We start from the raw sequence: 13,457 nt of genomic DNA, 5'->3' as shown, positions 1-13,457 counted from the left end.
AGCTCCTATCTTGAACCTGTTTCAAGTGAATGTCTGTTTTTGAGCCTCATTACCAGCAGTTGTATTGTTTCTCAGGGGCACCACAGACACTGCAGACAAAGCAAGAGAGAGAGGACGTGTCCAAAGCCATTCAGGACGGCCTCCATCGTCCTCCACTGACAGGAGGGGAGCTGAAGAGCAGAACAAGTGAAATAAAGTTGTTCTGACCCAAACAGAGCAGCTATGCTGATTTCATGATCAGTCTATGAACAGTTTGAGAGTCTACGCCAAGCTTCCTGTTGGTAAAAGTAGCAATCTTAGTTTTTCAAAGCCATTTACGATTGGCAAGCAGGAACCTGCAGCACAGCAACATCAGGACCAGGACCAGACACAAACTTGGTGTCACTGTATAGAATGAGCTCATGAGACTTTACAACCACAAACTACAGACATGACTAGAGGCATAACGGGAAGTTTCTGAGTAATTTCCAAACAGAATGCTGCCATCCACTATTTCTGTGGTGTTCCCCAAGGTCTTGGTGTCCTATTGTGATATTTTGAAGTGATTTTGGGCCTTTTTTTTTTTTTTTTTTTTTTTTAATTCTTAAGTGGTTAAAGATGGTAAAAAAAAAAAAATGTAAAGTGGTATCAACCCAAATATTGCAGCAACAACTTAAGTCTCATAATTGAGCATGGGACTGGTCATCCTGTGCTGCCACCATAATGCTCTAAGCCTTACACTCTAAATAAATAAATAAGTGCCTAAACACAATGTTTATTACAGATTTATGGCTGTAATAACTTGACACACAGTGCTGTTTGTGTCCCTCAATAATAACACAATAAGTGACTTACGAATTATCAATAAATGCTTGTGCACTGGTCTTTGCAACTTTGTCTATTGTGGTTTCAGTGTTCAAGGACATGAGACTCTCCTTCTCAGCACAGCATGAGCAGGAATGATGCTGAATAGTTTAATTTCACTCAAATTTCATTCACTAGAAAGTGTTAGGATACCAAATTATGAATGCTTATTTTAACACATTTTAGTCTGACCACTTTGAATCTATTTGTTAGTGTTCCAGTATGTTAATACAGAACAAATACCACAATGCCTTTTCACATCAGGCTCTCTGGAGCAAAATCACTTCAGATTGGGTTCTGCAGCTTAACAACAGGCAACCTGGCAATCACTAATTGAAAGGGTTAATTGAAAGTCTGTAATGTAGTGTTTAATGTGTTGAACAGGTCAGAGGAGTTTACATTGCTGATTTTTTCGTTTTGTAGAATAATACTAACAGCTTGAAATCACTGTTTGAATGAAATAACTATTGTGACCAAAACCTAATTTATGGCCAAAATAATCCTCCAGTCAAAGTAATTTTTGATAGATACATATTTTCTTTGTTTTTACCATATCTTATTGTTGCGTTGAACACCTGTGTTTGGTAATGTCTTCCTTGTTGACATTAAGCTGCCTTTTGTCTTTGCTTGTCATCTTTTTCATTTATTTTACTTACTCTAGTTCATTTTCTTAACTTTTACATCTTTTTTGTTGTGTAAAGCACTTTGAGCTGCATTTTAGGTGTACACTAGAGGGTGTGATATACATAAAGTTCACGATGATGATGATGATGATGATGTTGATGGTAGTAGTAGTAGTGGTAGTAGTAGTGGTGTCAATGGCGGTGGTAGTAGTAGTAGTAGTAGTAGTAGTAGTAGTAGTAGTAGTAATGGTAGTAGTGGTGTAAGTGGCAGTGGTAGTAGTAGTAGTAGTAGTAGTAGTAGTGGTGTCAGTGTCAGTGGTAGTAGTAGTAGTAGTAGTAGTGGTGGTGTCAGTGTCAGTGGTAGTAGTAGTAGTAGTAATAGTAGTAGTAATGGTAGTAGTGGTGTAAGTGGCAGTGGTAGTAGTAGTAGTAGTAGTAGTAGTGGTGTCAGTGTCAGTGGTAGTAGTAGTAGTAGTAATAGTAGTAGTAGTGGTAGTAGTGGTGTCAGTGGCAGTGGTACCAGTGGTAGTGGTAGTAGTAGTAGTAGTAGTAGTAGTAGCAGTAGTGGTAGTAGTAATGGTAGTAGTGGTGTCAGTGTCAGTGGTAGTAGTAGCAGTGGTAGTGGAAGTAGTAATAGCAGTTGTGGTATCAGTGGCAGTGGTAGTAGTAGTAGTAGTAGTAGTGGTGGTAGTAGTAGTAGTAGTAGTAGTAGCGGTGTCAGTGGCAGTGGTAGTAGTAGTGGTGGTAGTAGTAGTAGTAGTGGTAGTAGTAGTGTCAGTGTCAGTGGTAACAGTAGTAGTAGTAGTGGTGGTGGCAGCAGTAGTACTGGTAGTAGTGGTGTCAGTGTCAGAGGTAGGATTGTCGCCAATGGGAAAATGAATGTTTTTTGTCATTACTGCAGTCCACCAGCAGGCGTCGCTGTCACTGTACTTGCGCTTCTGTTTTTCGTTACCAAGGCAACTGAAGAGCAGCTCCGACAAAGAGAGACACTAAATCGCGTCCATGTGAGACTCAAGGGCAGGCTTAACAGCTGTGATAGTAACTATAACCTGCATATAGAGACCAACTGATTTTTATTTTCTGTTTGAAAATGTTGGCTGGTCAGAGAAGAAAGCCGCAATGTCGGGAATTCATCGGCCCGACTCCTCATGCTGGCGCTGTGGTAAGTGACAGTGACCGCTTTACAAATGTCAACTTTTTTCAGCATATGTAATTACCTCGATAAAAGTGAAGTAAAATACAAAACAAAACTAACCCTACATTGAACTGACATTTGGCATGTGCCACCAAATCTTCGTACTTTTAGCTAATGGGGTCAATTGACTGAAAATAGTCTTGTTTATTGCTATCTAGCGTTAGACAGTGGGCTAATAAACAAGCTACAAGGTGAGAGGTTTCAGGTCAGTTTCCCTTATGAACATTAACAGTGGTTTCACTGTAGTAAAAAACCATGGTAACTATGCTATACATATTTTTTGGTTTGGTTGGAAAGTATAACCATGGTTTCTGAACCATGGTTTTACTATGCTTTTGCAATTTTTGTTTAAAAAATAGTGTAAATCAATTAATATTTTTAAAAAATACTTTGATAATATTATTTATTAATGTGTCATCTTACATATTGAATTAATTTTGTCTACTTTAAAGTTTAAATATTTAATGCAATACTTATTTTATTTTTAAATGTTTGCAATTTTTGCTTTATTTTGTTGATCAGTATTGCAGAGATGATTGGTGGGATTAATTCTTCATATTTTAAAAAATATTTTAATATTGTTTATTACAGTATACTAATTTATTTTCTAGGTGACCAGTTTTTTCTAATGATACGTAATGTTCAGAAACCCTAAACAACAGTCCAGACATTAATGATACATAATTACTTGTGTATTCACTTCTGCTCTATCAAAGAGAGCAAGGTCCTCCTCTTCAAAGCCTCCAGAGCATCTTATTTTGGAAAGAAGAAAAAAGGAGGCTGCCCGAGACAAAATCGTGGAGTTCACCAAGTACCAGCAAACCTGTGACCTGAAAACCACGTGGCAGAAGAGGGCTGAACGTCACGCTCTGCTTGGGACGATTGAGAGACAAGTCAAAGATGCCATGAGCCAATATGAAATGAGCACTGACGAGAGGAGGGACAGGTTTGTCTGTGAACTATCAAATCAGTTTAATATGCTGTCAAGTTTCTCACAGCTCATTTATCTGTCAATATTCACACATTTCCCCAAGGCTGCGTCACATGTTGGAAGCAGAGGAGCAGCAACTCATGCAGGAGATGGAGGACAAGAAAGAGACTGTGTTGGAAAAACAAGCTAAAATGAGAGAAAGAGCCAAGTCACTAAAGGAAAGAAGGGAAAGTGAAAGGCAGCAACTGGCTGCGGACAAGATGGACCAGCTATTCAGGTAGAAAGCTGCTTTAAGGACCACTCCAGTGATCTTGCATGTTTAGCCAAATATATCTACAAAATGCATAAACTTCCCAAAGCAAGCAGTCGTATTTCTCAATAATCCCATATAGTTTTTGCTATTTTTTATTCAGCCATTGGTTTCCATTCATTTCACTATGATATGAAAATGAACTTTCAGACTTGAAACTTTTGTCTCGGAAGTATTCCATCACTGTAGCAAAGTCATCCACATTAGTTTTTCCAAAAGTCACTGCACTGTTGTGTTTTGATGACTTGAAATTGAGCAGAGTGAAACTGTCCCTCTGCCAGGAAAAATAAACCCTGGGGATTTGCATTTGTGACTTTTTTTAGCCAGAGAAGCAGAACATTATAAGGTGGGTTTTTTTTAACCAAAAATTCAAATTTGAAAATGGAGAGGTTAGGGCTTATATGGGATTTTGAATATATGTTGTGTTTTACAAAAATGGGTTGTTGCAGGGTAAAATGTGGGAAAATTGTATTAAATGGGCCAAACATTCAGAATGGCTGGTATGGTCCTGAAAGTTGGCACTTGTTTAGTTATGGATTTTGAGATTGATGTTTAAGTTTTCTTAAAACATTTCAGACAACAGAGTGAGGAGCTTCGGGCCAATGAGTTGAAACGCAGAGAGGAGGAGGTTTGCGTGGAACGTGCTGCACAGTTGCTGAGCAGGCAGCAGCTGCGTCAGCAGCAGCAGGAAGAGGAGAGGCTGTTTGCTCAACTGTGGGACGCTGATCGGCAAGCCAAGGAGGAGCGAGAGAGCCAGGACATGCAGAGGCAACAGCAGAACAACATGGAACAACTGGGCTACCTGAGGGCTCAGATGGAGGCGGCTGAACAGCAGAGACAACAGGCCAAGCAGCTGAAAGAGGAGGAGGCCCAACTTCTGGTGTGCCGTTTTTCCCCTTTATAAATAAAGACACAGTAATTGAAATTATTCCATCACCATCCAAATTGGCTACCTCAGACTTTTAGAAGTGATTTTAAAATCCTCAGGCTCATTTCTTCTGGTAGTCAAGTCAAGGTCTAGGACTGAGGGTGAACATGCTTTTGCCATCATGGCCCCTAGTCCATAGAACAACCTGCCAGAGGAGATTAGGGTAGTCACTCACTGCTTTAAAGTCCTTTTTAACAACACACGTTTTTAGACTGGCGTTTACTTGAATTGTTACGTGTGTCCTGATTGTTTACATGCCCTTTAATTGGTCTTTTTATTGTCTTAAAATTTTATGTTGTCATGTTCTATGTTATTATTTTGTTTGAATTTGTGCATTTCACTATATTTGTCTTTGCTTGACTGTTTTTATCCAGGAATGCTATGTATGTTAAGCACTTTGTAAACTTTGTAACTGTTTTTGATAAGTGCTATATAAATAAAGCCATTATTATTACCATTAATTATTAATCATCCGTCTTCCCACTTCTTTGGTATTTGCCAGCGGGAGCAGAGAGAGATGCTGCAGCTAAAAGAAGAGCGAGAGCAGCACCAGAAGCTGCAGAACCAGGAGACACGGCGCAGACAGCTGGGTCAGTGTCTGCGGATGAAAATGAAACGTTTGGCCAAGGAGCAGCAGGATGAGCTGGCACTGGATATGAGCATCCTGCAGCAAGTTCTGAAAGAGGAGAAGGATGAAAAACAGGATGCTGCTCAGAGGAAGGTAGGGAATTAGGACAGAATGAGCATGATGGATCAAACCAATTACACTTCAGCACTCAAGTGTAAAAGTTTTCATTAACTACACTCAGACAAAAAAATGAATTTAATTGTCACACTACCAGCAAATTGGGTTCACATATAACCAGTGGCCATTAGATGGCCCCAGAGTGCCATAATCAATCGAGCTCCACAGAAAAAAAAAAAAAAAAAAACCTCTGGAATGTATTCAGTGTTATGTGCAGTGTGTGAATCAATTACAAAGTCAGTCTCCATTCAAAGTTCGCCAGGCTTTTCAAGAGCTGTTTTGTAATGAATTTGCGAGAGTGACATTTTCATGCTCACAAATACTGAACTGAAACTATTTGACTAAAGCTTTATTTCTCCAAATTGCCTTTGTCCCAGCTCTCCATCAAGTTACATGCAACCTTTTCAAGAATATTTTAAAATGTTTAACCTGAAGACACTTCTTGTGCTTGCTCAGTAACTTTTCAGCCAATGAAGCGGCCACTGTGTGTATGTGTATATGTGCATGTGCTTTTCTCAGATGAAGTTACGTGATGAGCAGCAGAGGTACCGGCAATACTTGGCTGACGAGCTGGAAAAGCAGAAGAGACAGGAGAAAGAGACAGAACAGCTAATAGAGGCAGACCTGAAAGAAACCTGGGCAAAAAGGGAGAAGAGGAGTCAGATGCAGAGGGAGGCCAGGAATCGTCTGATGAAGGACGTGATGGAAACCCGTAACCTGCAGATCCAACAGAAATGTAAGGAGAAGAGAAATCTTGGCAGCGTTAGAGTGGAAAATGATTTAGACCCTCTTAAACAACAAATCAAAAGGGACCCTGTGATACAATATGATTCACAATACTTGTGTGCCAATTCAATATGTAATTCAGGTTGACTGTGTGTGTGTTTATTTGTGTGTTACAGTGGATATGAACATGCAGAAACAAATTCAGCTGGCCAAGGAGAGAGATGAACTGGCCAAAACCATTGAGGAAACTAAACTACTGGATGAGGAGCAGAAAAGACGGTATGTCACAAAGAAACTCTTTCTTCTCAGTTATCTCCTCCTCTCCCCCATTCTCATTGTGAGTGCAATCAGACTGACAAATAGTAAGTATTTGTGGTCTATCCTTACAGTCACAGAGAGACAAGCAGAGCATACCAAGCAGATCTGCTGGCCCAGATGATGCACCAGCAGCAGCTACAGGCTGAGGAGAGAGCTCAGGAAGAGAGAGAGTACCAGCATGGCCTGGCCATGCAGGAGGAGTACAGTAAGAAGATGCAGGAAATCCTCTCCAGGCCAGATTCCCACACCACGTCTGTCCACCCCTTTAGAAGAACATAGGGCTGCAGTTCCAGCACTAGATCTTATCAAGAAAATCACCTGTATGCCTGGCTAGGAGGTGGTACACATGAAAAAGACACACACCTAAACACTTTATTACTAGGTGAAATACAAAACATATCTTGCTACTACATTGGTCTCCTCCTCTTATAAGGCAGTGTGGTTTTGAATAAAAATTAAATGTTTTGCACCATGATGACTGTCTTATTTTCTACCTACCTTTAAAATTTTCCTTGTTGGCCAGTGTCAGAGCTGGTTGTCTATCATATGATCCGTTTTATTCTTAGAAGCACAAGCTGATAAACTGACACACAAATCCTCCTGTGGGCAAAGAAAGGCATAACATATTGGGTAATATGGGATTTACTGAGGGTGGAGATGGATATCTACATTGCAAAAAGTCTGCTTGTGTTATTTTGTGAGAGGCATGATCACAAAAAACAAGGTTTTCTCAGCAAAACACGAGCTGTTGTCCCACCTGGGAGATAAGGCACAGAGCCTAGGGCCCAGCCCTCCTCAGTAAAGGACCCCCCCCACAACCAGTTAGATTCTTCTGGATGAAATGCCATGCTTGTGAAAGGTGTCTGAATGCAGCCTCAGATGCCTTTCATAAGTATTTTAACAGAAAAACTGTGATGTCGATTGAGCATCACTGACTTCACCTTTACATATATCATATTAATAATTACATATTTAGTTTTCTTTAAAAATGTTTGACTAATTTTTGTTTTTTCTGAGTAATTTTTAAAATTAATTTAACTAGCAAAAAACGAAATGACAACAAAAAGTGTTAGAAAAGTAACCAAAATTTGCCAGAAAATTATATGAAATATTTAAATTTTAAATTTTATTACAAGAAACACTCCCAAAATTACCCCAAAAACTTGTAAAAAAAAAAAAAAAAAAAAAAAAAAAAAGCAAGCAAATATAAAATTACCATAAAATTGCAAAAAAGTACAAGAAAATAAAATCCCTCATTTAATGAAGTACAATTACAATTCACAAATTTGGGAGATGGCTTTATCCAAAGCAATGTACATATGAGATTTTTATACACCACAAGCAAAGATTTATTCAGGAGAGAACAATGACATCAAGTGCCAGAAAGCTCTGGTTCTGGTCCATTGCATGAAAGTCCATAGTATAAAAGTATAAAAGTCAGTTCTGGGTGAAGTCAAAGCTTTCAGGTTATTCATCTTTTGGACCTACATTGATCTTTTTGTGATAAAAATCAATGTCCACTAAATAATTTTATGCCTCAGGCTTGAAAATGTCTGATCAAAACACAAATATGCTTGGAATCCATAGAAATTGAATCTCTACGATCACATCAAGCAAAAGTGTATAAATTTTAACTGGATTGATATCATTTTGTGTCACCAAACTTGGATCCGTTGCGCTTCTCAAACTGTTATTCACTACACCACACAGACAATAGTCAGTGTGACTAAATGTTCTGTATATAATGGCAAGATGAGGAACCAACCACAGCCTTAGTCATACAAACACCTAAGCTGTGTCTCCAGAGCAACTGCCTGCTCCCTGCCTCAACATCAATGACACACCGATTTCCTAACTTCCAAAGGAAAACATTACACAAACACCATGTGCAACTGTATCCAACACATTAAACAGCCTATACTGTTTTACTTACTATGGCCAAGAGCCGGCTACAGACAGTGCAACTGTAGCTTGTAAACAACATTTGGACTGTCGCTATGTGTTTGGATTGTTTGTGAAAATTTCATGTAATCATGAAGCCCCAATTCTGGATTTTCATTGGTGGGTGCCACTACAGAACAGAACCAAGTTGTACAGAACTTATGCTGCGCTTAAATTACACCCTGTAAAGCCAGCTTAACGTGCCTTCATGTTTATTAAGGCAAAATAGCAATGCTTGCAATGGGTGGACCAGTTGGCCTAGTATACGGCTTCTTGTCAGATTTATTAAGATGGCAAAGTCAGTTAACACCTCATACCTACAGAAGGTGTGGTTTGGGAGTGGAAGCATTAACTGATGTAGGAGTAATAGCTTAGCTCAGACAGGTCTGAGATATTGTTCATGTTGATTCTTGGCTCCCACAGTCAGGATTTATATGCAGCGCACCATGTTTCAGTACAGGACAGCCTTCTATTAAGGAAAACTTCAACTCTGTATCAAGGGATCTACAACTGAAAAGCTTGAGAAGATGAGTGATTATTACCCTTACTCCAAGGTAAACTGTGCTTTATCAAGCAGGAACTTAAGATATGATTTTATCAACAACCAGAATGTACACCAACAAAATACCTCAGCGGAAACTGATTGTCAGGAAATAAGCAGAGTTGTAATGATTATTGTGGGTGAATGTTCAAGTAACAAAAATACTCTGTGCAATACGCACAATTCACTATCACTATGTCCTGTCAGAGATTACACAAGGTCATTGATAAGGTTTCTCTCCATGGCATTTCCATAAGGCCTTGAGGTGCTCTGAGAGGAAGCTGGTTTAGTTTTCACTGAACTTTGACTGAATCCTCTCTACGACAGAAGTCAAATGTGCTGAAAAACATTCACACCAGCCAGACTTATAAATTATTGACTGAATAGTAATGAAGTAGGGTAAACCTCTTTTAACTCACCTCTGTTTATTTTGCTGGATAGCTTACACACATTCTAGCCTGACTTTTGTTGACACAATTTCCTATTTTAAATTGCTAGCATTTGATACAACCAGATGTAAGTTTTATGAGCATGCGGTCTTTTGAGAAGAAAAAGAAAAATATAATTTTATTTATTTGTTTAATTTTTGTGCTTACCTTAGGATGCTTATTGACATAGGGTCATAGTTGACCACCCTCATCGTCAAGGTGCATCCCTCTGTTTATGTATTTGTACAGTTTCTGGCATTTTATCAAACACAACACCTGTCTTACCTGCGTACAGAAACCGGAGGGTATGATATAATGTCTATGGTGCAATGCTCTGGTAATCCAGTTGGGGTCTGAGTGTCGGCTTCAGTATAGAAACCTGGCTGTGGCCCAGCAACCTGCCATGGTGTATGGATAGTATCCCAATGGCAGGAAGTACACTGAAGCTGTTTCACCCTTAATGCTGAGTTTTGTTGTTCTTACGGTCTTATTAATGGACCGCAGTCCGTGTTTTTCAACATTTTGCTGCTGCTGGATGTAAGTGACTGGAGCAGAGGACAACGTAATTAGCCGAGGGACACCTGCCGTGACCAGGAAAAGGGGTTTTGGATATAGTTAACATCGATATAACTCACCGAAACTCTGCGGGACACCTGCTTGTGGAGATATGTGGACAATGCAAAGCTGTCACAATTGTTGACGGAAAAACTTGGGGATAAGCCAGGTATTTTAAATGGGAACGACACGGATATCGTAGTTAACGCGCACGGGGAGGGCAGACAAGCTGGAAGATGTCTGTAAACGAGTTGTACACAAAGGTGAGTTGTTGGGCTGTTGCCTCTTTGACGGCGTAGACAGGTTTTACCTGCCAAATAAATGTGTTGACTTCCACACAGTTTACTCTGTAAGTTCCCAGTGCGGCTTGTGAGAGACCCGGATACCCGTGTCCTGCTGCTGGAGAGGCACCGTGCGAGCCCCAGCCGCTCCGGTGTGGACATACTGGAGAAACACGCCAAACTCCATTCATAAATGCTGCCCTTTAAAGTTGCCTAGTTTATCGGCAAATATTTATGTCCCCTTAAGCACGGTGTACGACCTTTACTTGTTGTGCGGATCCTTCTCAAGAAGGGCACAGATTCAATACATTAAGCATTATTTTATTTTCTGGTAAAATCGTAACTTTTAGCTCATTTACGCCTATATCCTTACTGTCGTCGTTCAGGAGAACAGGCTGTACAGTAGCGGGCGGTAGAGATTGCGCGGACCTGTTTTAAAAGTTGAAATATTCTTGAAATTGTAAGTGTATGGTGTATTCTCTATATGCCGAATTCATAAAAAGACTCTGCAGATTAACAAAATGCTACAACTCATGCCGTACCACATAACATGTGTTTGCCATTAAGAGGGGAAGCTTTACATTTTCATATTTCTTCAACGTAGATTGGCGTGTTGCACCTGTACAACGGGAACAGCATACTGCGGCTGCGCGGACAGGTGTAAGCGCTACGAAGTTTACACCCATGATCCCTGTATGATGTGTGCAGGGAGGGACCCTTCAGCATCTGTAAATGTAATTTGTCTGCCAAAATGTCTCATAGACTACCCTATTTGTTTACACCGTAACACATTATTGTCTCCTTAGTCTAGCCTTTTAAATATTTAACCTGAAAAAACTGAAACAGGTCAGCCTACTAGTCTGTTGTAGTCTGTTTTCAGTAAAACATCAAATGGAACAGGTATAATAATAGATATATTGCTCTCTGAAAAGGGAATTTATTGAACACTGACATGCATTTAATAGCATTTACCACATACAGCCTACACTGAATGGTAGAAACTCAGCTGCCACTGATGAGAAAGCACTCGAGTGGAAACTTGGCCAGATGTCCCATTTAAAATGACCATTTATAGCTTAATAGACCCTTTGCACAGCAGCCATTTTGACATGAAAAAGCAGGGTAAACACAAGTGTTAGTGGTGACATTAAATTAATTGTGCCTTCTGGTTCATTGGAGAGGCTCTGCTAAACTTAAATGGAACGCACCTTAATTAATGTCATTAGTAACACCTGTATTTACCCTGCTGTCTCATGTCAGAATGGCTGCTGTGAAACAGGGCTACTGCTAAAGAAAAAAGAAATTCAGCATTTAAAACAGCACTGGCCTATTGTCAGCCAACTTGATAGTTCAGTATTCAGTATGTACTTCCTGGAGAACCAACACTGACCATAAAGTGGGAACTGGTTGAGCCTTTACCAGATTTGTATCAAAGCAACAGTTCTGATTCAAAAATCATAGTCCTTTGCCTGGAAAATAAACCTTGTCGCTGATACAGTCTGTACAAATTTGCCCATTTGCTTTCTCTGTCCGCTCTGATTGATCTCTTGAATGAACGCCATAGCATTTGTTTCCAGCATTGGAAGAGATTTGTTCTCATTTTCAAATCTATACTGAATTGTCTAGAAGGCTTAAAGAAATCTTAACTCTTATTGCACAGTAGGGTTTGATTATTTTCCTTTTGTATCCTCCTCTCAGGCTGAATGGAGAGTCGAAAAGCAAACACTGTACTGAGTTCTCTTTGGGAGGGTGACAGCAATAATTTTAACAATACTGTGTATACAGAGCTGTTGTTGTGCAGTGTTTGGTAATGAACAGATTTCATTCTTTTTATTTTAAATTAATGAAATAAGATTTTGATGTCTTGCCAGGGACAGAATTGGTTACCATTTGCAATTCCTCTTTTATACTCTTTGTGAGTGCAGTGAATGAAGCTGTTGAGTCATGCTAGCCTTGATGTTTTCAGTTGTTTTCACTGAGGTGCAGTGATAACTTTAACAACTTCTGCTCTCTTTTGAATACAATACTGAAGATTGTATTACTGGAGGTTTACAGCATTGTCTGTGCCTTGTTTGCATGTTCCTACACATCAGACTCTGCAGCAGTGAGTCTTGTCTGCCTGCCATGGGACATATTGTGTGCTTACTTTGGCTTTTTTAAAATTGCACTGTCTGAGAGATTGTATCCTCATATTTTTTTTTCCAAAAAGGAATTGTGTAATCTTTATCTTAACATCTCATCACAAAACCAATCCCCACTGGCCGCTTTACCACATAAACCAGGGCAGGATGATTTCCCATTCAATATAATACACTGCATATCAACATTTACATTTATAGCCAATATGATGGAGCCTGTGTGAATTAGACTGTGCTTCTTCTATTAAACTAGCTCCTCCAGTTTGTATCTGCAAATATAGCTGGCAAGCAACATCCAACATAGCCAGCCTGTCACTTGATAAAATTCCTTAAACTGTGGTAATTTAGCCAAACTTAAGTGGAGAGGAGACATGTTTGATCATCTTAAATGGCTAACAGACACCACGTGATACACAAGACAGCTTTACACTTTGGGCTTCGCTGCAAAATCTCCCACCTCAGAGAATCACCAACTTGCCGTTGGATACTGAAGCTATCCCGGCACCATGGCAACGATACACATAAAAAAGGATGCTACTCCGACTATTTTGGTATAGCCTACTGACTTGAATGAGAAAGTCCGTTCTACTTCATTCAAGTTGTGTGGTTGTTATAGTGGCTAAATTCAGCATTCATTTGTCACTATTACCAGCCAGTTGTGATTTTGAAAAGATTGTTTATTACTCGGCGCAGCAGCTGGTTGGGTACTCAAAGCAGCCACTGATAACGTGAGCCAATACTGGGCTGTTAGCTAGTGTTAACTTCTGCGTTAAGTCTGCCTCTTGATTATCTTTCTTTTAGGGAAGCTCTGCTTATAAAACCTCAGGGGGTTACCTAACCAAAGTTGGCAAGTTTGTTTTTCTGGTTTTGCACATCTAGTTAAATTGACCAGGTGGTAAACTGTACCAGTGGTCTCTGTTCGTATCTTCAACCTGTGATTGTGGTTTTAACCAC

At 39.7% G+C, this 13,457-nt stretch overlaps 1 protein-coding gene across 1 annotated transcript; it reads left to right on the top strand.

Moving 5' to 3' along the window:
- The first annotated feature begins 2,556 nt into the window (after positions 1–2,556).
- cfap53 (cilia and flagella associated protein 53) lies at positions 2,557–6,944 on the top strand. Its single transcript, XM_030065853.1, has 8 exons — positions 2,557–2,628; positions 3,378–3,607; positions 3,696–3,869; positions 4,479–4,782; positions 5,333–5,551; positions 6,095–6,311; positions 6,478–6,580; positions 6,691–6,944. The coding sequence occupies exons 1-8, from the start codon at positions 2,557–2,559 to the stop codon at positions 6,896–6,898; spliced, it is 1,527 nt and encodes a 508-aa protein (XP_029921713.1). The 3' UTR covers positions 6,899–6,944.
- The last annotated feature ends 6,513 nt before the right edge of the window (positions 6,945–13,457 follow it).

Source organism: Myripristis murdjan, chromosome 12 (genome assembly GCF_902150065.1).
Source record: "Myripristis murdjan chromosome 12, fMyrMur1.1, whole genome shotgun sequence".
Taxonomy (NCBI): Eukaryota; Metazoa; Chordata; class Actinopteri; order Holocentriformes; family Holocentridae; genus Myripristis; species Myripristis murdjan.
This window is presented reverse-complemented; position numbering and strand designations above follow the sequence as displayed.

Excerpts from the sequence above, each read along its gene's own strand:
- cfap53 (XM_030065853.1), top strand. The coding sequence starts at position 2,557 with ATGTTGGCTGGTCAGAGAAGAAAGCCGCAATGTCGGGAATTCATCGGC. Across the intron at positions 3,608-3,695 it reads ACTGACGAGAGGAGGGACAG|GCTGCGTCACATGTTGGAAG; the intron begins GTTTGTCTGTGA and ends CATTTCCCCAAG. Across the intron at positions 4,783-5,332 it reads AGGAGGAGGCCCAACTTCTG|CGGGAGCAGAGAGAGATGCT; the intron begins GTGTGCCGTTTT and ends GGTATTTGCCAG.